At 39.1% G+C, this 27,954-nt stretch overlaps 1 protein-coding gene across 5 annotated transcripts in view; it reads right to left on the bottom strand.

Annotated features, from left to right (window-relative positions):
- DMD (dystrophin) overlaps nucleotides 1-27,954 on the bottom strand; it is a 1,951,117-nt gene that overhangs the window by 1,596,574 nt on the left and 326,589 nt on the right. For all 5 annotated transcript variants that reach the window (XM_058659083.1, XM_058659078.1, XM_058659079.1 and 2 more), the window contains exons 3-4: nucleotides 4,240-4,332; nucleotides 25-102 (exon numbers count right to left, since the gene is read on the bottom strand). In XM_058659083.1, coding sequence (XP_058515066.1) covers nucleotides 25-102; nucleotides 4,240-4,332 — 171 coding nt within the window. The remainder of the gene's footprint in view (nucleotides 1-24; nucleotides 103-4,239; nucleotides 4,333-27,954) is intronic.

Genomic DNA, 27,954 nt, shown 5'->3' with positions numbered 1-27,954 from the left:
AACCCTGTCTAGGTCAGCACTTACATTATTTTTCTGCAAGACTCGCAGTGCCTTGTTGACATTGTTCAGGGCATGAACCCGTGTGGATCCTTTTTCTTTTGGCTGAAAACAAAAGGAAATAGTGTTCACTGCACAGCAGAGAAATCAACAGTCTCCTAGAAATAAAACCATTTGTAAATTTCTCCTTTAAGTTTGAATATTCTAAATGAGCACAGGTTGGGAGACATCAATTGAATATACTCAAGTGTTTTTGGTTAATTATCCTTGGCATAATGCTTTTTGACTTTCTGTGCCTTTTCTCTCTTTTTTTCAGTATGAATAAACCACACTCCAAGAAAACACTGTTTTTCTTCACAAATATTATTTTGAATTGAATACTCCTTCCTTCCATAGGCCCACAAGGATTTCTTCATGATCACCAACAACAGAAACATAAGAATGCATAAAGACATTTGCTAGCAAGATGGATATTTCAGGGAAGGTGCTCACTTTTAGGAAAGTTTGAAGGAACAGTGAGTCTAGCACTTACATTTGTAAAATTGGGTTAAAGGAAATTTTTCTGTGAATATTACCTTAATTATCCTATCACTGAAGCTGAATGTCCCAATATTTGGTTCCCTAACTCATTCATTCTCAACCCCAAAATGATAGTTCATCCTGTAATTTTTAAATTAACATCTGTTTAGTTTATTAAAATAATAACTTAATTCATATATTCAATTGGGGCTTTTAGAAATGTATCATTAAAATTCCTGTTGTATTGATATTTAGTCCCTCCTCTCCTCATTTGTTTTAGCTTAAACACAAGTTCTCATTAGATTTTCCTAGAATATATCATAAGCTTCATAAGTTCCTTCCCCTCCTTCCTCAGTCCTTTGTCCTCCATTATATGTCTTTAATAATGACATTCCTGAAGCAGACCCAACATCAATGCAAACTGCTTGCATGGCTCTTAGCTCATTCCTAATGGGACTATGGTTTAGTGGACGGTATGAAATAAAAACATTGACAGCCTGGGTTTGCCTATCAGGTGTCACTTTTTTTACTATGTGAATTGGGCAAATTTGTTCATTTCCTCGTACTCTGATTTTGTTTCTACTTCTTGAGTTTTGCACTCTATTTTCTAGTTCTGCTCCTGTCCTTCTTAAGCAGTTCCTCATCCTGGAACACATTATGCTAAACTTCCCAAATGAAGCTCAAGCATCCTACGCTCCAAGATAACTTGCCTGATATTCTTTATCAGACAGTGTTGTCATCTTGTTCTGTTGATTTTCTGCAACTTTAAGGGTAACTTTATGAATAAGACTCTCCACTTTGTTACCTAGAAATTTCCATCACAAAATATTACAATAATATAAACTTATATTTCAGTACATTTCCTACTTTCCAATAGAAAGAGAAAGAAAATAAGGCCATAGGAAGATAAAAGTTTCGATTAATAGAAAAGTAACAACATTATCAAAACAACATTGTTGTGGATACACACATTCACAGCATAGAAATCTAATGGCTATTACAGGACTTTTATATTTAATCCAATCATCTACCCAATATTTAGACAAAAGTCTCATATTACTTTTGAGGCAGAGGCAGAAAATTTCCATGACAAATTTAGTAACATTTTCCTTTTCTTTTTCAAACATATAATTGTGTGTGTGTGTGTGTGTATACATATTTAATAAGACCATAGAAATTTTACTGTTATAAAATATTACAGTTTCTGTTCCTAAAGTGGAAACTGAAATCTCCCCCACTAGAGTCTCATTGGGGAGTAATTTAATTTCACCATTTTTAAGGCAAACACCCCCCTTTAACCTTGTGGACAAGCTGAGCCAATGATCCAAATGCAGATGCTTCCGAGTAAGGCAGTATGGTTGCTATTCAACAGTAAACTCAACTTCCACCAGGGGGAGAGGCCATAACTCTACAGAAACAATGAGGATTCAATACCAGGAATGGGGAGTGGGAGTTCTGAAATGGGAGGAACTCATGAAAGAGGTGATTTTGCTGTGTGGAAAAGATGAAGTCCCCAATCCAAGGTTTACAGTTCTGTGACCAGAATGAAGACTGGATCACAGATTCTGTTGTCAGCAACATCTGAAATGATATAGTTTGTTTTGGCTTATGTGAAAGCTTGGTAGTTTTTCCTTGCACCAGCAACTTACGCCATAATGGCCACTTCAATGGATATTTCATATATCATTTTCAAAGTGCCTGCTACTTTTTAGGTTCATTTTATGTGTACATCTATGCATGTATGTGTGCATCTCTCTGTTTATATTGATGAATATGTAAAGTCACTTATAATGCTTTACTGAAGCTTATCATAATATTGGCATGAAATTTGGTAACACTCATAAATTTCATTGGGTCATGGGAAGATTGCCTCAGTTCATGAAATGACCAGAGGCAGTATCTGTACCACAGAAGTCATTGTGCAGATCTCCAGAGCCAAGGAGATGAAAGTCTTGCCTACAGGTACAGGACACTATGGAATACTGAAAGAATTTTAGTAAACACTTGGAAAACAGTGGGACTTCCATATTGCTCACTGAAAGCCAAGACAACACAGGAGAAATTAGGGACACACAGACATATATCGATCTCTGTATCTATGGACATATGTGATATACAAGGATGACTTTGCATAGGTAGACCTCTAATTAGTGAAACTAAGACTATATATTCACAAATGCATTCAAACTGCTAAAACCATAAGTTCAATTATAAAATGATAGTTTTAAACTTGTAGTCACTTCACTAAAATGATTATTTAAGTAAGTCATCAGTTGTTCCTACATAATGGGTAATTCAGGATTCTTGAAAATGTACAAATAATAAACTAAATAAATAACCTACTGATCCCACATTGCATCTTAAAAAGGATTGAGACATGAAATCATAAGCTACATCCCTTTCCTCTAGGAGTTCAATTTTTAAGGAGGGATGGCATGTTATTCATACATAAACCAAATACAAGGGAGCAATAAAGAAAATACATATTATATGGAATTTAAGAAGCAGGAGAAATTAGCGACATCAACTGGGAAAAGCTTGACTAAGGAAAAACAAACATTTGTGGAACTTTAGTAAGGAAAGGAGTTCAAACATGAATGCTAGTAATGAAAACAACACAGGCTACACCCCAAGCGTTTATGACAGGGCATACAGAGACCAATACCATTAGTGTAGGAGAGTTGTAGGAGACACACTGTGGAGACACATTTGGCAGTTTGGACTTTGAATGATGTTTACAGCCAAAATTTGTACATTATCTACAGAATTTGTGTGTGTGTGTGTGTGTGTGTGTGTGTGTGTGTGTGTGTAGTGGTGAGGAACTCTGGTGAGTGGCAAAGAGAAGACATTGAAACAGCAATTTATTGGAATTCATTTGATATACAGAATGACTTTGTTTGTAAATGGGGCTTAAACTCCATCTAAGACTCTTCTAGTCAGGAGATTCGATTTCTAGAAGTTATGAAACCTTGATCAACCAAGTCATATCAGTCAGTCATTATTTCCTTGACCTATAGCGAATCATAATCATATCTGTCTCACAGGAATGCTTGCTCTGAAGTTAGGCAAGATAGTAATTCTGAAAGAAGTTACATCCACATGACACATGCTGTTGTATATTGAACAATGCCTCACTTATCTTGACCCACATTATCTATGAACTAATAATGCTATGCTATAAAATAATAGAAAATGCACATAAGCACAAAGATAAGTGTGGAAGTCATTATGTACAGAATCTTTTATAAGGGCATTTTAAAATTATCTTTATTATTTTCCATGTTACAGTTTTATAGGTGTAGGGATCCCCCCCGTCCTTCCCTTTCTCTTTTCCCATTGCCCCTCCCACATTGTCCCCTGTATTACTACAGCAGTATAGTCCTTTAGTGGCGGTTACAAGTTTAACATACTGCTGTTTAAGTGCAGCATGCAACTGTAGGTACAGACAATGATACAAAATCTATTAAGGCATTTAATAACAAAAATACCCAGCAGTAAAAATAATATGAATTCATGCATGAAAATTATATTATGCCAAAAATTTTAGCAGCTGCTCTGCATGACAGAATACTCCAAAATGAAAACATAAGATATTTTTAATTCAGGGATAAGTCTTATATTGCTAGACATTAGTAAATTTCACTAAATCACATTAAAAATGACTGGCTGTTTCTAATCTGAACTTGCTGCAAGGTTCAGGGTATCCTTCTTAACACGACGTACCAGTTTTTGCCCTGTCAGGCCTTCAAGGAGGTCTAGGATGCGTCTTCCATCCTGCAGGTCACTGAAGAGGTTCTCTATGTGCTGCTTCCCAAACTGAAACACAAAATACAGCCAGGTAAGCAAACATCAAACATTCCGCCTCCCTGGATCAGCCTTTTGAAATGTAAAACTATATGTAAGAATATTTAATATATCTAATTACTGATATACCATGGCAGATGGGTGAAAAAAAACTTCCAGTTAAGCAAAACAAAGCATATAATCATTAGGGTCAACCTACTTGAATTATTTATAAATAGCAAGAGTTGGAGCTTTATAATATAAATCATCTACTTAATCCAGCCTAATGAACACTATTTTTTATGAAGCAGAGAAAAAAGAAACATTTAAATTATCAGACAATTTGTGGTAAGGGAGGAATAAACATACAATGGAACAAAGATCACATATGATTTGTCCTGGTAGGCTAAGTAAAATTTGACTACCCTGTGTACTTGGAAGCATTAAATACAGCCAAAAGGTTTAACATGCTAATTGCACAAAACAAGTTACTTCTGCAAATATAGTATACATAGTGTTTCAAGATGCCACATTCTCAAATTGGGCAACTCAAACTTCAGGAGGCTCTGATTTAAACAGAAATTAAATAAATATATGCTTACTTTTCACCTATTCTCCTCAGTTCATTCACTAGAACTATAATAATAACAGGCATTTATTATATTTACCATTTTTGGAGGAACTATTCAAGAAAGACTGTCCTCCTTGAACTTCCGGCAGGCAGCTACCTTGCTGCCTGCCGGGGGCCTTGGGATGGCCTCGCCTCAAGCCTGGGAACACACAGTAGCTACCACGTACACGTGGGGAGCTGCTCCCAGATTTGCCGGAACCTCGATGGCTACCCCTTTTCTGGGTGAGTCCCGGGGGTCTGTGTAGCGGGTCTGGGCCTCCCCTACTGCTCGCCATGTGGCTTGAGCTGGGGGGAGGAGCCAGGAAGGGTGGGACTGGGGCCCAAGGACTTGAACTTCCGGCAGGCAGCTACCTTGCTGCCTGCCGGGGGCCTTGGGATGGCCTCGCCTCAAGCCTGGGAACACACAGTAGCTACCACGTACACGTGGGGAGCTGCTCCCAGATTTGCCGGAACCTCGATGGCTACCCCTTTTCTGGGTGAGTCCCGGGGGTCTGTGTAGCGGGTCTGGGCCTCCCCTACTGCTCGCCATGTGGCTTGAGCTGGGGGGAGGAGCCAGGAAGGGTGGGACTGGGGCCCAAGGACTTGAACTTCCGGCAGGCAGCTACCTTGCTGCCTGCCGGGGGCCTTGGGATGGCCTCGCCTCAAGCCTGGGAACACACAGTAGCTACCACGTACACGTGGGGAGCTGCTCCCAGATTTGCCGGAACCTCGATGGCTACCCCTTTTCTGGGTGAGTCCCGGGGGTCTGTGTAGCGGGTCTGGGCCTCCCCTACTGCTCGCCATGTGGCTTGAGCTGGGGGGAGGAGCCAGGAAGGGTGGGACTGGGGCCCAAGGACTTGAACTTCCGGCAGGCAGCTACCTTGCTGCCTGCCGGGGGCCTTGGGATGGCCTCGCCTCAAGCCTGGGAACACACAGTAGCTACCACGTACACGTGGGGAGCTGCTCCCAGATTTGCCGGAACCTCGATGGCTACCCCTTTTCTGGGTGAGTCCCGGGGGTCTGTGTAGCGGGTCTGGGCCTCCCCTACTGCTCGCCATGTGGCTTGAGCTGGGGGGAGGAGCCAGGAAGGGTGGGACTGGGGCCCAAGGACTTGAACTTCCGGCAGGCAGCTACTTTGCTGCCTGCCGGGGGCCTTGGGATGGCCTCGCCTCAAGCCTGGGAACACACAGTAGCTACCACGTACACGTGGGGAGCTGCTCTAGGGCGGCCAGCGCGCCATTTGGCGCCAGGCTCTGCCTGCTGGCCGCCCGGCCAGAGTTTTTGACTTTTGGTTCATTGACCTGCTGCCTGGGAGGCTCCCTCCTGAACCCATAGTGCTTGGGGCATGAAGCACTGTGCTTGCTAGTAACCTGATCTGTGAACACCTCAAAGTCTCTTTGGGGATCCCTTCAATCAAAATGAAGGAAACAGAATGCTGGCAATGAGGGAATCCCAAATGAACTTGAGGCTTGCAGCTAATGCTCCTCAGAACAACCACGGGCAGGTGTGTGATTTACGGCTAGGAACAGGCCCAATCTGGGAGGTAAGGGGACACCACAACTGGGATGAGGCTCCCACCAAGGAGTGTATGTGCTGGAATGGGGGCTGCGTTCTATCTAGGAAACAGTTGTAGTCACCCTAGGCACTAGTGTGGGCTGGGATTGGATGCACCAGGCCGGTTCAGATCCCAACACCATCTGGTGTTATGGAGAACCAGGGTAGATGTGGGACTGACTAGGCTGGGTCTCACTCCTCTTCTGAGCGATGTGTGAGCTGTACGTGGGTATGGACGAGCCATGGCCGGGCTGAAACATCCAACATCAAGAACCAGAATGGGGTGAAAGCCAGCCAGGAAAAACCACTGTTCCTGCTAGGACAGGAGGTGAACTGAGTAGGGTTGGCTCAAGAACCCCCTGGCAAGCGCAAAATCTGGCATTGGGAGGGGTTCTGATGGAGGAGCCTGGGCAACTCCTCTGGCAGGACACAGTCCCTGCAGGTAAGCGCAAGAAGCATGATAGGAAACAGCCCAGAATAGGCCATGGAAAGTTTCCCACTGGCATACATTCGGCATGGGTCAGGAGCAGACCAGGCTGAATCAGTTCATGTCAACCACTGGCAAATCCGATCGCCAGAACAGAGTGTGGGATGGGCCGGGTTTGGTTGCGACACAACCAGTACACATTATGGAATGCCAGGGCGTGGCTGCCTGTACTGGATGTGAATGCAGCACCCATCCAGCACACGTGAGATCCAGGAAGGAAGGGGCAGAGCTGGCGGGGGGATTAAGGGGCTGGTCCCCTCACCAGTCAGCTACTCCCACTGGAGAGTTTTGGCTGGGATAGAGACAGACCCGACCAAGCAAGGCTATAACACCTGTGCGCTGCATGTGGACTAGATCAGGGCCGCAGCATCAGCTGGCAGAAGCTGGCACTGGGGACTAATTCTGTCGAGTCAAATCTCAGGACCACCTAAAGAGTGCATAAACCGGGACAGAGAGACCTGGGAGGGAAAAGTGGGTTCCCCCTTCTTGGGTCACTATTCCCGTGGGAGGGCATGAAAACTAGGACGGGGGCTGGGATGGCTAGATAGAGAGGCACTCAACAACATCTGTGAGGGCTGGATGGTTGAGTTGGTTAGATAGAACTAAGCTTTAATACCCATTGACAAGTACCAGAGCCAAATGGGATGGGGGACAGACTGGTCTTCTGCTACACATACTGGCAAACCAGGGTAGGGGGCGGGCTTGGAGGGGGTTATTGTGGGTCGCCCCTACTAGGCTGCAGCTCCCACTGGTTGATGTAAGGGCCGAACCAGACTGGACTGCAACACCCATTGGTTCCAGTGCAACTCGGGACTGAAAACAGAACCAACCCAGCAATTGCAACCACCAGCTGATCGGGGTGATGGACTGTGCCGGGCCCTGTGCTTGCTAGAACATGCAAGAAACTAGTCTGGGAATACCTCAAAGTATCTTTGGAGATCTCCCCAATCGAACTGCTGGACTCAGAACTCTAACCAAGAAAAGACAGAAGACAGAACAGGACAATCATTCATCTCAGCTATATGTTGGCAGCAAATTATGGGGCAAACGGAGACTTTATGATGGACCATATCAATTGGTGGACGACCTCATCGAGCGAAACTGGCAGCGATTCATAACTGCAGAACTATTAACACCACTCGAGCACATATCTCAGAGCATGCCCCACATCCGGGACTTAGGGTGGGTGGGAAACCGGGTGGGGCTTCTCCCTCAATATTCCCCTTTACCTCAGATACGTGATGGAAACAATATGGACATAATAGCATTACCCACTTTCCTATCCCCCTAAACCTTTTTTTTCCTTCTTTTTCCTATAACTGTAATTAACTATGTAAAGATTGTCAACAACAATACAATAAAAAGAAAAAAAATTAAAAAAAAAAAAAAAAAAAAAAAAAAAAGAAAGACTGTCCTCTAAATGAGTAGACTTTTAAAACTTGTAACATTTCTATAAAGTTAACATTAACATACTCATCCTGTAGATAGGAAATAGGATGAATATACACAATAGCTTGTCACTAAACTACCAGAATTAAAACTAAGTTTTTGTGTTGTCTCTGTTGAGCTCCCGGGGCCCTGGTTATTTCAATTTGATCACGTTGCTTCCTTGGCCAGTTTATCCTGTGTGCATATTTTTCAAATATTTTATTTCCTCTGTCATATGTTCATGCATATTTTGGTCTTGGTGCTAAAAGTCTATTGGCTTCATATGATATCATTCCCAGCATTCACCAACCAAGTTACCCAGAAAGCCACAGTTGATGAGTTACAGATGTATATGGAACACCACTAAAGTTGAGTTAGGTACTTAAGCAAACATAGTTCAGAAGGAACCCAAAATTTCATGAGAGAGAACATCTATTCATGAAAAGTAATGTCATATCGAAGCAGTAAGACACCATTAGGTGACATGACTATGAGAATTTCTACCGTCTGGGAATCAGAAAACAGTTTCTCCAAAATGGCAGACGTTGGGTCTATCACTGGCCTTTGGTTGATGGAATTATTCTCATGTACTCTTTGGATCTCATACAGATGTTGAACACTACCATGATCAAAATAAGCCCTGATTTTGAGACAGAAAGATACTACCCGGACAGTTTATCCACGCTCTGCAGCCAGGCAGGGGCAATAAAGACAAGCCTTGCCTCTGGCTGGTGCATCAGACAAAGCCCACCAGATCCCACATGTCCACCTCTGGGGATGCAGACATACACACTTTGTCCAAGTTCAAAACAAGCTATTCTCTTGAAAGTCTACCAAAGTCAATCTGTTTTAAAACTTCAGAAGAAGAACAAAAAAATGCAAAATACTGTCTTATTGGAATTTTTTCAGAGGTCTTGCACATATGTGAAAATGTATGAGTAAATAACATCATTTGTATGAAACTTCAAGGAAAGCTTTCTAGTTATAAGCACAGCAAATGAAGGCATACTTTCTGGTAATGCTGTCAAGAACCTCATTTCTAATCCCAAATTGCATAGCATTTTGAGGGGAACAGTATGAATGCATTTGCAAACTGAATGGAGCTATACAATGCTTTGAGTATGGGCTTTCTTTCCAGGAGTGAAAGCTTACAGAACCATTTGAGAAAGGTATGTTGTTTTAAATGCCAGAGTCCAGCTCCAGCAGGGTTCGGAGCTAGGGAAGGGTGCGTGGAGTCGGCAATAAAGAAAGACACAGACACTGACACTTGGTGCGTTCTCACAATAGCCCAAGAAAAAGCTGTCCTTTTTATTTACTCAGACACCTCACAACCTTCTGCACAAGCAACTAATTGTTCTATTATTACTTCAAGTCTAAGGGGGCATGTACAGACATTTGGTCACTCCGTCTGCACTTCAAGGCTAAGCAGGTGTCCCAAAAGATAATTCTGCAAAATACTGTATTCATATTCTTCAAAGCAAGCCATTATTTATTCTTCAACAGTAGCCATGGAGCGACGGCCAGGACTCCAAGGCCAAGGCACATGCAATTCCTGCTAATCAGTAGTACATTCCTACCACATTTCTGTTTCTACAATTTGCCCATTATTTAATGGGAAAATAGGTTACAAGGGAAAAGATGTAAAATCTAAAAACAAAAGTTTCAAATGTTAAATCCCCCTACAACTATAGATTTTACAACCCCATAAACAATGAAACAATAATCAAAAGCATTTTCTTTAATAAAAGCATCCTTAATTCCTCTAGCTAAAAATTATAAAAGCGGCTAAAACAGTTACATTTTCTATGCTCAAAAAATTGCAAAGACAGGCTAGCCTTTGAGATAACAATAACTATATTTACTGCCATAGCAGTTTCAGCTCTCACTCCCATCACTTGCATTAATATTTAGGATATTTTCAAGCCCCTTCCCAGAAGGAGTGCTACATGTCTGGAACAAATTCTGAGGCAATGGTTAAGTACCCAATAAGGTGTCCAAAAATGGCATGGGCTTAATTGTGCTCCTGTGTGTAAATTGTCAAAGGCCCACTCACCAAGACATTATCAGTGACATTAACTCTCAAGCTCACATGGGTTGCAAAAACCGTCACAGGGGCAAACAACAATGCTTCAATAGATTACAGAATTCTTAGTGGGGTGCTTGAGTGTCCATGCAGCCAGGGGGTGAAACAGCATCAAGGTGGTCAGAGAGACTTCCACCGGGCCTTGCCTAACAGCTGGAAGCTCCCCCGGGCCTTGCCACACAGGGGAGCTGTTCTCTTCACACCTTCATGTCATCCAAACCCACTGCATGGACCCCAGCACTCAACTTCTCAGATAAAAAGAATCTGGCAAACTACAATGTGTCAATTTTTGAAGAAAACAAATAAAATAAAGTTAGCTGAAAGACATATTTGCTCTTACAAATACATATATATACACACACACATATATTTGTACATATATGTATATATATATATATATATATATATATACACATATATTGGTAAATAACATGGCAAAACCGGAAGTAGGTGGGTGGCAGGATGTCTGCTCAACAAGAGAAGAGAGTGAGAACAGGGAGGTAATTCTCCAGTTATAAACCACAACATGAACTCCAAAGGCTTAAAGATCTCCCAGCCTCTAAGACACAACTGTGCTTAGCATCCAGGAGGAGTCTAGACCAAGGTTAACAAGGCAGAAAGGATCTTGGTTTTGGTCCATACTTATGCACAAAGATAAGGGTCTTTTATAATTCTCTCTTTAAATCTGAAGTCAACCAAATGGGCAGGGGTTTTAGGATCGAAGGGCAGCCAATGGCCCATAGGTACACCTCTTTGGAGCAAGTGAAAGAAGGCAACGAGATGATAGAGAAAAACAGTTTTTGTTTTCCTTTGTTTTACACTTAAATTTCAAAACTCATACAATGAGTGATATATTAAAGTCTCATTAGTAAAATTCAACTCCAACTTGTAACAGCCACCATGTTCTCCAATAAAGTACTTCTTAAAACATTCCACCAGAGCATGCTCCCAGCTAATACAGTGGAGTGAATATTAGAGTCTGCCAGTGCAAATTACACAGCAACTGCAGTTTTCTATGAAATCAAATCTTTCATGCTACAAATTCATGGAAATATTTGCCTTGATCTCTTAATGTATTTTTCTTTCAGTGTTAAGATAATTCTAAGTGCTTTTGAGTAAATTTTGCTTTCCTATGCTTTAAAATTGTTCTCAATGAAATGTTCAATATTTATCCTATAAATTTAGGATCCTTCAAGTGCCCAGTTATATCCCCTCTGGAGTATGAATATCCAAGATAAGCAAAACATCTCATTGCTCTGGGTTGGTTTTACTTTTCCTTTTTCTTTCCCAGTTTCTCTGCAAATCTAATGTCTTTCTCATTGCTATACTAACAGGAAATATTAATAAATTATATTTTTCATGATTTGAAGATTCCTTTCAAGGAAGACTCATGTATGCCTCATGCATGATATGATTACAGATATGATGTATATAATATCAGATATGGCGTAGCAAAGGTAAAACAAGTTTCAGAGGCAAACATTCAGAGGCAAAAATTTTTGAACTCAAGGCACCTATCCACTAGCTGTCCTAGCTTGAGCAAGAGAATTAACCTTTCTAAAGCATAACTTATTCATTAGTCAAATGAGGATTGAAATATCATTTCACAGCACTGCAATGAGGTTTAAATTGAACAATATAACTGTTAATGCAGACTGACAAATAGCCTGCACTCAGTAAAAAAAGAAAGAATAATTTCATGTTTTATTTTTATATTAGTCTTCATGCTTTCTTTGGTGAAATTCTAAGTAGGGATGAAAAGTACAGCCTGTCATTGACTCTATTGGAAAGTAGATGGCTCACTTACAAAGCCCTTTCTTGTCTCTTAGTTTGACATTCTTTTAAAATGGAAGTTCAAGAGGAAACTTGCCATTATACATACGTTTCCAAAGACCAGTAAAATGGATGGCACAAGGGGAACAGAGTTTTGAACTTCTTTTTTATCTTTTGTTAATCTTTAGCTTCTTTTTTTCTGGCTATCTTAAATTATTCTTTTATTTTCCTCCCTTTCCATATCTACCAAGGTATTTTTATTGCAGGTAATGTTTCATATCTTTCAAACAGTAATATTTCTTCGAAATTCCATCTCCAAAGGCTTACTTTTCAACTACAAAAAATTTACTTAATAACGTGCAAAACAACAAATCCTTTGTGAGCTATATCGTCTTGTGGCTCCCTGTCTTCAAATCCTTTCATGACTAATATTTTGTTTTCTAGTAAACTTAGTGAGTGTTTGATATTACTCAGTGCTTTTAGGCGTTTCTATATCTTGTCCACATATTGAGATATATATGTGTATTATCAGAGCATAACATGCTAAAATGACCATAAAATGATGCAGTAATCCTTCCACATCCTTGTCAGTGCCAAGTAAGGAAAGGGCCAACATTTTAACACAATGGGTATAGTCTCTACCTGCAATGAAGATATCCCATACAGGTACCAGCTCATGTCTCAATTGTCACAATTAGGAACGCTCTGCTATTTGCTTGGGAAAATCACTGGAAGATAGCCAAATTGCAAGGGCCCCTGATACCCACATGGGAAACCTGGATAAATCTGCTGGCCTACTGCTGGCCCACTGCTGGCCACTGCAGCCATCTGGAGAGTAAAGCAGCAGATGGAAAATTTTCTGTCTCTCTGTCTCTGTCTCCCTCGCTCTTGCTTGCTTGCTCTCATTCTGGCCTTACATAGATAGATATTGAAAAAGAAAAAATAAGGAAACATGTTACCATAAACCATAATCAATGGTCAAAATGAAACTCAGGCTAATTGGTTAAAAAGCATAAACACAATGGAAAGTAATTCAAAGTAAAAACTGAGGAAGGAACAGCAATGCATTTGCAAAGATGTTTAAATGACATCAGATTTTACAAGCTTGTATGGGTATTTTAACCTAAAAATACATAGGGGTCAACATGATATTTACGTAAGACATAGAGAGAACAGGGATAATTTACCAAAGGTCAATTCATGAACACATCTGTTGCTGCAAATGTCAAGAGATTTTTCCATGATTATAAATCTGTAGATGCCACAAATACCAAAAATACTAAAAACACAAAAGAAGGAGTGTAAAGCAGGGAATCAAAACATAGGGGCAAATGCTGCTGACCAGCTCCAAGAAAAGTAATGCTATCTACTATGGCTGTTTACTTAAGTAAGGATATAAGTATTTTATGAATGAGAAAAATGTTTTTATATTAGTGTAATATCTGCATAGAAAATTACACAGATCTTAGGTTAATAGGGTAAGGCATCTTTGCCAATTAAAGATATTCATAGTAGCAGCATCCTGATGGAGAAACAGAACATAAACAGCACACGAAGAGCTTCCTCACACTCCTGTCTGTCTTGAACACCCCTAGGAATGACTGTTACAGTGATGCTTGGCGCCATGCATGAGTCTTCCTTGAAAGGAATCTTCAAAACAGAAACAATATATTTTATTAGTATTTCATGTTAGCATGGGAATGACAGAAAGACATTAGAATTGTGCAGGAAAAAAAAAAGGAAAGGCAAAGTCCCATTCATGAGATGTGTTTTACAAAGAACAGCCAAGTGATGTAATATTAGGGAATAAAAGTTGTCTTTGAACCCACAATGTTTTGCTTTATTTCCCACTTTGCCATTTTCTAGCTGTGTGATCTTGGGGGCTAGAAACCTAGTATCTCTGTGCCTTGCCATTTTCATCACCATTCTAGTGACACTGTAAAGATTTAAATGAATGTAAAGGAGTGCTTTATTTGTAAGTATGTTTTAAAAAGTAGTTTAAAAGTTCATGGGCAATATAAAATTAGAACATATGTTTATTTTGGTACTATTATAAAGTGACCAGTTAATAAAGCTAAAGGTTGTATGACCATCAAAATGCTTAGAATCTTCTGTTCACTCAATAGACATCAAACATTAAAGCCAAAAAAGAAAATCATATGGCATATTTTAAGCGAATTTTCTGAAGTCTCCTTGTATAAGTACTAGCTAGCATGCATTTGTTACTAACTGTAAAACAATCCATATTTTCCACAATTCTCAGTTTGATCTCGAAGTAATAAAAGAGGTCTACTTCAAAGCATTAACAAACAGATTAAATGAGATAATAAATGCAAGATGTCCAAAATGGTGATTGTTAAAGAAAGTGCTCAATAAATTCAATTTCATCACTTTCATCCTTTTTCCTGTTAAATTACGTTATCTAGAGGAGGAGAGAATGTACTAAAAGGGTCCCAAGGTCCTAGCAAGATCTGGCCATTTTGTGGAGTGTTTAGTTAGGTAATTTCACGAAACTGTGGGCAAAGTACCAATAGAGCAATGGCAGTGTCATCTGTAAGTGCATGGGAATGAAGAGATGGGGATTGCTGATTTCTGGATAAAAAGAGAATCAAGATGACCACCTATCAAGACCTTTGCTATTGAGTGATGAGTACAGTTGGCCTGTGGTGAGTAAGAGTTCCAATCACTCCTTCCTCCCAGCTCTTCTTCCCTGGGATGCCTCCTTAAGGCTCCCATTAACCAAATTCACCTGGTCTTCTGATGGTGTCCACAGAGGACAGCTTCCCACAGAAAAGAAAAACAAAGCTTTGGTCTGGAGGGATAAACCAAAGCCATTAAACATTCTAGATGTGGGAACAAATCTCCTCTGAGCCAAAACATCAGTGCAGCCATTTGGATAGTGGATGGAACCAGTGGATGGAAATTCTTTCTCCTTCTTTCTGTCTCTGTCTCTCTTCCTCCCTCCCTCCCTCTGTCTCCCTTTCCCAGTCCTTTTTCCTGTCCTTGTCCCTCTCTCTTTCTCTGTAATGTTCTGCCTTTTGGGCCTCTGCCTCCTATGTGTGATACCCAGGGGAGTTCCTGGAGCCTGTGTAGCCCAGCCCTGCTTTTGTAGCTATTTAAAGAATGAATTAGTGGATAGAAGATACTTTAACTCTCCCTCGATCATTGTTACTCTGACTTTGAAATAAATATATCTTAAAGAAAAAGGTATGGGAGGCTTATGGTCTCTGATTAAAGTTAATGATTCCATATAGATTTAAATATTATCCATAAATTGAGAATTCTGAAACTGAAATTCAATATTTGGTTGAATCACGCAAATCCATGGCTTACATTTGAGACAGCCAGTGATGCAAGGGCAGATAGCTATAATCTGTCCCAGTGGTTCCTTTTGTGACAGAAACAGCATGGCACATGATTGGCAAGATGAAGCCCTTTGTTTTGAAGCATGTAAATAACAGTATCCCAAAAGGAAAAGAAATAAATTGTGCTCAGTGGGTAGACTAATGAGAGAAATGCCAAATACCGGCACATTAAGGGGAAATGATAGGCATCTTCACATTCAGTAGAAAAAGACTTTATGGCTCATGGGCATCCATAAATGCTTTCATCAATCAATGCAAAATTTATTTTAAAATACTATCATTTTTATAATTTATTAGTTACATTGGAGTAAAACTGTTGTGGCTAAAGTATGAAACAACAAAACAAAGCATCTTCATAACATTACATTCCTTGACATTAAGAAGTCAGCTTTAGTCTGTTTCTATTGTCCCTCTTACACTTCCACTTCTTTTAATAACTTAGACCATTTACAATTTCCATTTTTGTAGGTTCAATACTAGAACTTGCATATGAATCAACCTCACACATTTTAGAAAGACATGAGTGATAAACAGTGCATCTTTACTTTCCGTCAGCCACAGGGCTGTGAATTTTACACAGGTTATTTTAATTATTTAAGAATTAATTAAAATCCTTCTCATTGTACAGATGACAGACCTGAGGCACAGAGGCTGAAAGTAACTTGAATGAACTTAAGGAATAAGTGATAGAGACAAATCGAAGCCTAGGCAATTCATCTGCAGATGCTGTAACCATTGTTTGCTTTGTAGCTTTATTACTTCTGGGCTTCTCTGAGCACAATACCACTCACAGCCAGTGTTAGATAACTTTTGCTTGCATATCTTCATAACATCTTTCGATAAACCAGGAATGGTTGAACTAAGTTTAACATATTCATCGCCCCTGCAGTTTCTAAATATTAAGTAATAAAGTCTACCAAAAAACTGTTATTAATTTTAGCTTAAAGTTGTTAATGGAAACAAAATAACACAGTGATCATTCTATTTTTATATACTAGGAAAAATCTCCCAGGTCTTACACTACTGTTGCTATTATCACTCAACTCTGGGGATTCCATTAAGTCCTAAACTCCAATTATACAGTAAATGCTGCCCAAGAACCCACCACTCCCCACTGTTTAGCTGTAGAAATCACTGTAAGTTATCTGAAAAACATGTCTCTTAAATAAGCTAAAGTATGAACACATTCAGTTTCAGAGATCCACCCAATCATATCTCTAACTTACTTGAAAGTCTTCCATGAGAGACTCAGTGTGATTAAATATTTTTAAAAATTGGCATCTGGGAGCAAACTGCACTTGTAATTTTTTGCAATTGCGTGACCAACAGGAATAAATTATTTAGCACTGTCTGTATTATTTTCTCCATGTGTCAAAGAGGGGAGGGAGGGCTAGTTAAACTACTGAGTTACATTTCATCAATATTATTTACATCCTTCAGCTTTTCCCAGGCAAAATGGAAAGACAGTTACATTTTTTAAGATGTTGCTATCTCTTTCAGGTTTTTATTACAGCCTAGTAATGCACTGTCAATCTAAGCAAATATAATATCATTGTGTTATAATCCTGTCAATAGTGGTGTTGTAAGTATGGTGTCTGCACAGATAAGAGAAACCACCAACATTGGAGACATTAAAATGCAAAAAAAAAAATCCCTAAATTGAACTTCTAGATTTTAAAAGGAAACCAACAGGCAGATACGCCAAAGGGAAGAAACAGCAAGCAGAGGGAACCACAGACGCTAACAACCACATAAATTAAATCGGATGGGCTCGTCAGGGAACTGACAAGTCACTTCTCAGAGCATAAGGAATGCTCAGGAATGGGAATTGATGGTCCTAGAGAAGTATGAGAGGCTGTATCAGGAAGGAAGCAATTCACCTGCCAGAGGACCTTGTGGAAGCATCTAACACGCTTTTGTTTGGGGAAAGCTTGAAACATTGCTCACATTAATAGTCAAAATGATGTTTTAGGTGGTAATATTTAGTAATATTGGGTGATTCCAAACCGAAGTCAGCCCTTTGGGTACTTATTTGTACCAAGTAGCACTGGAACTTGCCCTGACTTTCATATATCATGGAATTTATTCAGCATGCTATGACTGCTTTGAGAACTATGATTTTAGGCTTTTATCAAAAGCCTCGTCTTTGATCTTTATTAATCAATCTTTGATTGTCCTTCCTTTTAATGTGTCATAATTGACATAATTACATAGGCAATCTTGTGAGGAATTGACCAGTAATGCATATGTCAATAAACAATACAGAATGCTAAATGTCGATATATACTTCAGTTCACAAAGCAGGCAAAATCCTTGAACTTCACTCCAATGACTAGCAACAACCTTCTTATAACCCACTGTTAACAACTTTTTAGGGATACTTAAAAATAAACATAATTAAAATGGCTTTCACTTAATGTTGCCTTAAGTGACTGAAACCAAGTTACCACAAAATAATCTTCAAGAACCAACTGGTTGCATCATGACCAAACAACCATAATAAAGAGCTTCAATCTTCTTGTATTGTTTTTTTATCAGTGATCTATCATGAAATGAGTGAAGAATAGCATTTCTAAAATTTCAAGAACATACATCCACTCAATCGACATATAACAGAAAACACAAGCCAATAGCAATGAAAATAATGAACAGAAATAGTAATGCAGATACATAACACTTTTATGGATCACTAGTGGCAGTCATAGATAGCTCAGCCTGTCAATGTTACTACCATGCATACCTGGGATGAAGTGAACAGGACAAAACACATACACAAAATTGCCAGTTGGTGCCAGAATGTGGTCAGTAAAGAATCCTGACCCCATCACTGTTTTATGTGCTAACTTGCTTGCTTGTCTGGCTTTTGTAGATTCTTCATGCACAGGCTGCCATTATAAAAATGTTTCCTTTCCTTCCCTGTGGTAAGTGTTCATCTTGGCCATGGATAGAAATGCCCTCCGCCAACTTGTAATCCTTTTCCCCCTTATTCCTTTTTATCTGGGGCTCTTTTTCCTTACTGACCACAATCATCCCACCTCTCAAATCTTTGTCAGTACCCTCTGAAACCCTAAACTACTCAGTAGTCATCTTTATGTTCATAGTCTTGGTGCTCCATCATAAGCTCTTAGATTTACAACTAAATCTTAATTTTAGCTTAACTGTGATCAAAACAAGCTAAAAATTTTCCATCCCCACCCCTAACACACATAAGCCTATATGGCAGGTTAATATTTTCACATGTCCATTGATACTTATCTTTCTTAGACGCTATATATGTACATTTTATCACATGCAAGTCACCACAAAAACTGCAAAAAGATAAAAAGCAACCATGGCTCAAATATTGTATTTCTAATTAGGCATCTGAATCTATGGAGAATATCAGATTTCTGCATGGCTAAAGTTTCAGTGTATTGAGTACCAACAGCATGTTATCTAACAAATGAAAGAGTTAGCAAGGAGATAAAATGGAATAACAGGAAAAAGACAAGGCTAAAATGGATACTGGAAAGACAAATAGCCATTGCTGTAAGCTTCTGAGAAGGGACTACATTATTAAACTCTCATTCTGTGACTGTGTCCCAGAAACCCTATAGACACATTTGAGAGAATCGCAGAGTTGAGAAGGCTTGTAGCTTGCTTGTTAGGATGTGACATAGGCAGCCAAAGCCACTTAGAGTTCCTTCATGATGATCCCAGTTCAGTAGACTAGGATTAGATGAGTTAGATGCGAATCAGCTGAGATCGAAAGGATGCAACTGGGTGCCCACAGCATCCCTAATAAATGGCTACAGGAGACGAGATGATAGCTGAGGACATAATTTGATCTGCATCATAAACAATAAAGAAATAACAAATGGCAGCATTTAAAATGTTAAAACAAAAAAGGAGTCATCTAAAAGGGAATGACAAGGCCAACCATATAGACAGCGATTCTTCATTGGGGTGGTGCAATTTAAGATGAGACCTGAAAGGTAAGATCCAGCCATGCCCTTTAGGAAGGGGAGTAGGAATAAAATTAGAGCTAGAGGGAAGAGCACACAGAAAGGGAAGAAGAGGAAATATGCTAACTGAAGTTAGGGCTCAAAGAGTTTGGGGTTAGCCATGGTAAAAGCATTAATTCCAAATGCGAGGGGAAGAGTTATGTAGAGATTGGCTATATTCAATCTGCATTTAATAATGATGTCTCTGGCTATTGTCAGAAGATATTACGGAGAGCAAGAGAAGCAATGAGGAACTCTGGTGCCCTGTCTGTTACTTTTAAACTCTTACCTTAGTAGTAGCTATGACCTCACCATCAGTCAAATCATCCTTTCTTGCTATATTCATCCTATTTCCCTTATCAACTTTCAGTCTTGATTTCACCCAGCTTCCCATTCTTCCAGCTCCCCTTCAAGTTCTATTTAATTGTGTAGGTGGCCCTATAACCTGCCCTCGGGATAGATGACATTCCACTGCTCTGTTTCCTACAAATTTCATAGAAGCAAACAGCTATCTTCCTTTTAAAAACCCAATACCTAATCCTGTGCTTGTCAGATAAGCAGCTATCAGCCTTTCTGGAATTTTGATAATTCCCTTCACATACGCATGTACTGCAAAAAGTTCATATAAAAATGGAATAGAAATGTAATCTCATTTTAGTAAAAAAAAATCTTGAAATTCATGTGCTTAGTCATGATAAGCATTTTCTTTTTTAAAGACTTCATTTGTTTGAAAGTTATAGAGATACTGAAGAGTTACAGAGAGAGGAAAAGGCACAAAGATCTTCTACCTGCAGATCCACTTTCCAGATGACCAGGAAGGCAGGACTGCGCCAGGCTGAATTCAGGAGCCAGGAGCATCCTCCAGTTCTCCTACATGGGTGGCTGGGACCCAAACACTTGAACTAACTCCACTACGTTTTCCAAGGTCATTAACAGGGAACTGGATTGAAAGTGGAGCACCTGACACAGGAAATAAATCCCTATGTAGGAGCCACAGTTTCCTTTACTTGTTACAGCACAGTGCCAATTCACATAAGTAAACATTCTATTTATTTTTAATTGGAAAGGCAGATTTACAGAGAAGATATAGAGAAAAAGATCTTCCATCCACTGGTTCACTCCCCAGGTGGCCACAACACCCAGAATAGGCCAGTCCAAAGCCAGCAACAAGGAGCCAGGAGCTTCCTATGGGTCTCCATGCATATGCAGTTTCCCAAGGCTTTGGGCCATCCTCTACTACCTTCCCAGGCTACAAGCTGGGAGTTGGATGGGAAATAGAGCAATTAGAATATGAAATGGTGCCCATATGATATCCTGGCACATGCAAGGTGAGGATTTAGCTACTGAGCCATAGCACTGGGCCCATAAATAGGCATTCTTAATGAACTTTTTGAAATAACTTTGTATGCAATGATACGCTATGTTAATCCGTAATGGGGGGGGGGGGGGAGTGCAGGGAAGCCTTTCAGGACCATAAAAAGAGTGAGGAAAAAGTACAATATAGCCTATCAAGATTTTTAAAAATCCACCAAAATAAACTTATCTTTTAATTCCATCTTATTAGAAAATTTGTGGAAGTCCCTTCACAAATGTGGCAGGTGACATGCCATGTCAAAGAACCTCAAAACTAGGCATTTTCAACTCAGACCACTGTTCGTCTGACTCTAGCATGTTTCAGAACCAGTTTGATGCCCCTGTTAAATATGCATGCCGCTAGGCGACTCTCATGCAGATGTACAGTGGACTGCTTCTTGACAAACTATTCTAGGCTCTGCTCTCCACTGATTATGTAACCTTGAATGTATCAAAGCACATTTGTGAACATTCATTCTGTATATGAAAAGGAAAGAGATTTCATTGGTTGTTCTCTAAGGACACTCGTAGAACTCACATTCTCCTATTTTGTGTCTAGAGTCTAAAGAAGACTAGGAACAAAGACGCAAACATAATAAAACAGCAGAAGCTAGCTACTACAAATTAGCAAACACTTATCCTTGAACACCGTAAAGGTAGAGATAAACATGAAATAATGACAGACTATAAATATGTTACAGAGAATGGAGCTTCATCCCAGCTTACAGCCTAGGGGAAAGGTTTTCAAATTGAGCCCTTGGTGATGAGAGAGGTCGGTCCAAGGCCTCATTTCAGAGGTCCTCTGCACTTTGATAGGAGGAAAAGATTATGTCTTTATATTTTGCTCATCTCTAGCAGGAATTTATTATTTTCTTTATGATTTTAGGCAACTAAAGTAGCAACACTTACTTTTGTCCTAAGTAAAAATCACCAGTTTTTTTTTTATATCATGTAGTATCTGTTGCAAATTATCTCAATATATTATTGATATTCATCACTGTTTGGAAATAATGGCTATGAAACTCTAAGAAAGGATCATGTCAGCTACCATCCCACAAAATTATTTATTTTAATTGTATTATAAACGATGGATTCACCTGACTGAGGGACTCGTGGCAGAAGAGGGATTTAGAAATCACCTCAGATTCCTCCTGTCTTTGTGAATTTCCCAATTCTTCAATGACAGAGAACTAATACTTCGGTAGTAAGACTGCTAATACGTGTTTTTATAGGATAACAGTGTTCCATGTAATTTTTCTTCCACTTCTTGATATTGCTTGAGAAGTTTTATCACACAATTGAAATACACCACTTAAAAAGAAAAGAGCCATTTATTGAATTTATGGATGCTATGCGAAATACTTAAAGTGGTATATTAGTTTGTAAATGGAGAACAAGTGTTATTCAAGGCCCTTAAAAGTGATTGCTTTAAAATTTGCTAGCTATATATGCCAGCCAGAAGCCATAGTATAAGCTTGGAAGTGCAAAAAACTTTAAAAAGTTTTTTTTAATCTATCCTTGAATCTTTTTTCATGGATACTCTATGGAGCACTAAATGTGGGGATGAGCCTAGAAATTTGTATTCAAATCTTAGCCTTGTTGGACAATGTGTGAGTTTGACACGTCAGTGTCCTTGCATACTAGCACTGACCATGGAAAAGTCACTTGACTTTATAGACCTCTGGTTTGTCTATCTGGTTAATGGAGCTAAATACCGTACACGCTTCACAAGTATATCTAAGTGAAGTCAATCACCCACAAAAGCACTTAGCACAGGACCTGGTACACAGTAAATACTTAGTCAATGTCAATTGTTACCAGTTTTATTATATTTTGTCTAGTTTTCATCTACACTTTCCCAAATTTCGCATTATACTTTGAGGCTCTTACAGAAATGCTTTACAGATAAAGCCCAATTACAACACATCTTGATTATTCAACTAAACAAGTAAAATAGATGTGTGTGTGATGGCACAGTGGGTCAAACTGCCACTCAGGATGCCTGCATTGCATATAACAAAAGTCCCAGCTGCTCCTCACTTCTAATTCTGCTTCTTGCAAATGCAGCTGGGAGACAGTGGATGATGAGTCAACTACTGAGTCCCTGATATCCGTATGGAAGACCCAAATGAAAAGCCTGGCCCTGGGCACATTCGGCCTAGCCCAACTGGAACAAATGTGGGCACTCTGAGGATTGAACCAGTGGGTAGAGTTCTCTCTCTCTCTTCCTCCCTCTCTCTTTCTGCCATCCTACCTTTCAAACACACAAATAAATATTCTAAAATTTAAAAATAAAGACCAAGCTTACATGACAAACTCAACAGTTCTGGTTCCAGACCATCTGTGTACTCTGTCAGAAAATCAGGAAAACCATAATGTTTTATGTCCCTTGTTGCAGGGAATCATTTTTTAAAGATATAGTTCATAGAAAAAACTTCAGAACTTTTTTACCTTAAAATACATGCAATAATCAAAGAATTTCAGGATATGCTGCAAATTCTACACTTTCTTTGAAAATCCCTAATGCTTAAAAAAAAACAGTTTTTGTTGAGTATAACAGAAACAATGACTAGTATTTCCAAGATGTTGTCACTGAAAAGCTTTTCTGACACAGAATGTATTAATATTCTGGAGACTTAATTTTCTCAACATGACTTAGGAAATATTATTGATAGAGTGCCTAATTATCTGTCAGAAAGACAAGTTATCAAACATTTTTCCTGTTCTTAATTATGCAATATGCAATGAGGTTTTTGCTGAAGTAGAATTAATATAATCAATTATATTATCTATGGCCATTTTATAATAATTATAAAAGCACTGGAGTACTAAATGGCAAAATATCCAGAAGAACAAGACCCAAGTGGATGGGAGAGCAAAATGTCCCTTAGAGAAGAATTTTTCAGAATTTGTTTGCAAATGAGGCATCTGAGAATGTTCAACACAGGCATGGACTGTTCCCAGGTCTCAGGTGGGGCCTGGAAACCTGCATTTCCAACAAAATCTTCACTAATCCTATCCCCACTCCAGTGCTGACCATCATTTAAATTGCAAGGTCTAAACCTAATTTTCATTGACATAAATTCTCATAAACCATGATTGACATGAATAACAGGGGAAAACTCAACAGAAAGGGTCTTCTGACATGATGCGGTTCCACAAAAGAGCAGATGACCTCATCCTATGTTATTTTTTTTTATTCTCAATCACCCATCACAGAGGGTAGAGTGCTGTTACAAACCACATTTTTACAGAAAGGTAAGGAAAGGCTTCCAACTGAATTGTTTCTGATGTTCTCAGATGACACAGAGACTGGGCTTAGAAACATAGAGAAGGAAAAATGATCAAAGCCTTAAATTCTGCACCAGCAACTGGATCCTTCCAAATGGCCTCTTCTTTCTTTCACACAACTGTGTCTTCTTTCTCTAATGGCTTGTTTGTGCCAGGCCCTTCATTCCTCCTTCTGCTGCTATCAGCTGACGTAAGTAATCAATTCAGCTACTGTTGCATTTGGATCACTTAGAAGCTGAGAGAACTATAAGAGGCAGAAGTGATTTGCAGCAGCTATGATGGAGTAGAGAGGGCTACAACATTCTTGGAGATTTCGTCTATCAAGAGGCAGCATCCAATTCTCCTCCTCCTTGAAGCTGGGCTGGTCTTAGTAATAGATGTGAGTAGTAGAAATGCAGCAAATGTGATGTCATGGGATAAATCATCATGAATTATCATTAGCTTCTTTTTGGGTATCTTATACTCAGTCTGAAAGCTTTAAGCTGCCTTGTGTGAAACTTACTACCCAGAAGCCATCTTGCTGACGAAGCCACATGAAGGTGTTCTGGATGTCAGTTCCTACTGAGCTCGTCCTTTTGCCATTCCCACTAATGCACTGTACTGGTTAGTGGTGCTGTCTTTTCCCTTTCAGGCCAGCCTTTCAACCAGCTGAACACTATCAGGTGATGTCTCTGGACACCACATCAAGTGGAAGAACGAATAAACTCAACCTATCGCATGCCTGACCCACAGAAACAGTCAGTGGGACAAAAATAAATGTTATTTGAGATCATTGCATTTGGAATCTTTGGTTACACAGTAATCAAAAGGCCAAAAAGCACCAAAAGTTCTGTTTGGAACTGAGTGCTTCCCTGCATCACAGTCCACTCAACTAGGACTCCAGTGCTTGTCTCCTTTTCATGTATCCGATTCCCCAACTTACTGATGCCCAAGTGTCTATTTACCCAATTGTTCTGTCTCCCAGCACTGCCATTGCCTCTTAGCCACACCTGATTTTCTCAGACAAGATTTTCTCAGTCAAGGCAGCCTAGATTTTGTCCTTTCCCCTCAGTTTACAGTACTAAAATGTTAGGATGCTTTTAACCCACTGTGAGTAATTCCCTTGAAAGCGCATCTGTGCCAATTTTGTGCTTTATTCTACCATCAGGACAAAGTTTGCTTCTTGGTATCTCTGCTGATTTACCCACTTTTCATCTCATTTTATACCAGTTCTTGGCCTAAGAGAAAGAGCTAAACAATAACTGAATGATTCTTGGTAGAATAAATTTATGAATTTATAGGGTATTATCCTTCTACTGAAAATATGCTTTTGATATTAATCAAAACATTGATAAATTGAACTGGTGTTTTTCTCAGTCCATAATTAAATTTCTGTTCATCACTGCCTTCAGCCAATGCAGTCATTTGTTTTAAAAGACTGTTACTCTTTTTATTATGTTTAAGATCAGGTACTCTTTACAATTTCCTATTGCTTTTTTAAACACTTCTTTGTAGGATTAAGCTATTTGTGCTTAATAGTAGTTCTGGGTACATTTTAACTGTATGTAATAAATACCCTTTGCCATCTCATCTACCCCATGGCTTCAGCTCTAGAACTATGATCTTCAATTTTGCTCTCTTCTCTGTATTATTCTTTCCCTGTCATATCTGTTAAACTGCCGCATAGACTCCCTTTTCACATCTAGACATACAGTCGGTAGAAACTGGTTTATATCTAAACAATGCATGCACTTCATTATCCTGTCAATATTAAAATACACACCCCCAAAAAACTTGTCATCTCTCCTTGATAACGATGCTTCTTTTACATATTTCCAAACTCAGCCAATGATACCATTGCCACCACCTAGATGTTTCAGCCATGAGAACTAAATTATTTTCAACTTACCTTCTCTACATCCCTGATTTACATCAGCGCAAAGCCCCACTGATACTAGATTCAAAATATCAATCATAATAGACTCTAAAATTATCTTCCCAGCTGTAATTCCCAAATCCTCATCACTATATAATCAGCCTTTGGAAAAAAACTATAGTATATTCCTAAGCCATACTTTTAATCACTCCAAACACAGTAGCCAATTGCTTATTCATTCTTCTCCAACTAATTCCACTTTTGTGTTCCATCTTTAATATCATTCCACTGAAGCAACACTTCAAGACTCTATTTCAATTAATCACTTCAGTGTTTTTGAGCATTGGAGTCACATTTTTATTTGTTTCCAGGCTTTAGAGGCAAGAAGAATGCCCAGGTTCACGGTGTATAAACTACAGACATACACACGTGCACACAGACACATAAGTAAACGGATTAATGAAGTTACCGATTTTGAGGGGTAAAAGGTATAACAAGAATGAAGTATATAAAAAGTCAATTATGCTGATGAGTGGATTATCAGTTGATTTTATGCTTCACAAAATTCAATGAGTTATTTCTTTAATCTCCCATATCTTATCATTCTATCACTACCTACTTAAAAAAATTTTTTGCCTCCTCTGTTCTTGTGTTTCGGTGTTTTGTCAACAACTTACTCATGATTCTGATTTAGGGATTAATATCATCTGATCTGAACTAAAATTACTGTGTACACATGTGTACGTCAGTGTCTGTGTATATTTTTGCATCAGATTATGAACTCCTGCCTAAAAGAAATTGGATAATACCTCATGTTTCTATCCCCTACTACAATTAGTATGGTATTGCATACAGCAAGTGCTTTACAAACATTTGCTAAATTTGGAGCTGAACAGTTCATCAATTTTCAGCTACATTCATTTTTTCCAACTGAGTTGTACCATGGGGGAAACTAATTTGTACTAAATGGGGCACATTTGAACCACTTACACTATTACTTTAATGTTTTCATTGAACACAGGCATCTCTTAGTAGCCTCTAGGTACACTTAAACTTTAAGATAAAAGGTAGTTTCTGTGAAAATGATTTACAATCAATAACATTGCCAATTAAAATGAAATAATTAAGATACACACAAACACCACAAAGCCTCCACTAAGAGAAATACAAGGGAATGTTGGTGGCTAATGGTGATGTTTGGCAATCACAGCCTCTCTATTCCCTCCAGCAATTGTTCTGATGCAGTATCAGCTTTAAGAGGTTCCTGCAGACAGCTGTAAGCAGAGAAATATCATCACAACACACACGCAGCACCACTTCCAGCATGTCTGGTTTGGGAAATTCATACACATTAGCCCGTCTGACTGAAAAGAACTCAAACTTTCCAAAATCCCTTGTCTGAGAGCTGTGTGGTTATCAGTCACATCACATCTACATACGTTATTAAATACACTCTCTGAAAACTGTCACATAAAATGTAAAACTACAGAGCAGGAACAGTGAGATTTAAACCAGTACCACCTTTAACAGTGCAGGAATTCTGATTTTGTCCCATACAAGACTAATTGTTTTCTACTGTAACTTTAGCTATAGTAGAGGTCTTTAAAATTCATTCTTGAAAGAAATAAAGAGGAGGGAGGAAATACTGTTATATTTCAAGCATTGTATCTTTAGACTACAACGAAGCTATTTATATCAATATTATATTGACATGAAAAAACAAGGCATATTTACAAAAGAAAATGACAAAGTTAATTCTTCAGAAAGTCGCTTACACTTTGGATTAATATAATCCATGAAAGGCAGCAGTTTGGAACTCACTGCAAAAATACTGCAGGTCGTTCATCCAGGTCTCCTGACCCCATTAACAGTT

The sequence above is a fragment of the Ochotona princeps genome, chromosome X (genome assembly GCF_030435755.1).
Source record: "Ochotona princeps isolate mOchPri1 chromosome X, mOchPri1.hap1, whole genome shotgun sequence".
Classification (NCBI taxonomy): Eukaryota; Metazoa; Chordata; class Mammalia; order Lagomorpha; family Ochotonidae; genus Ochotona; species Ochotona princeps.
Note: the sequence above shows the minus strand (reverse complement) of the source record. Positions and strands in the feature narration are given on the sequence as shown.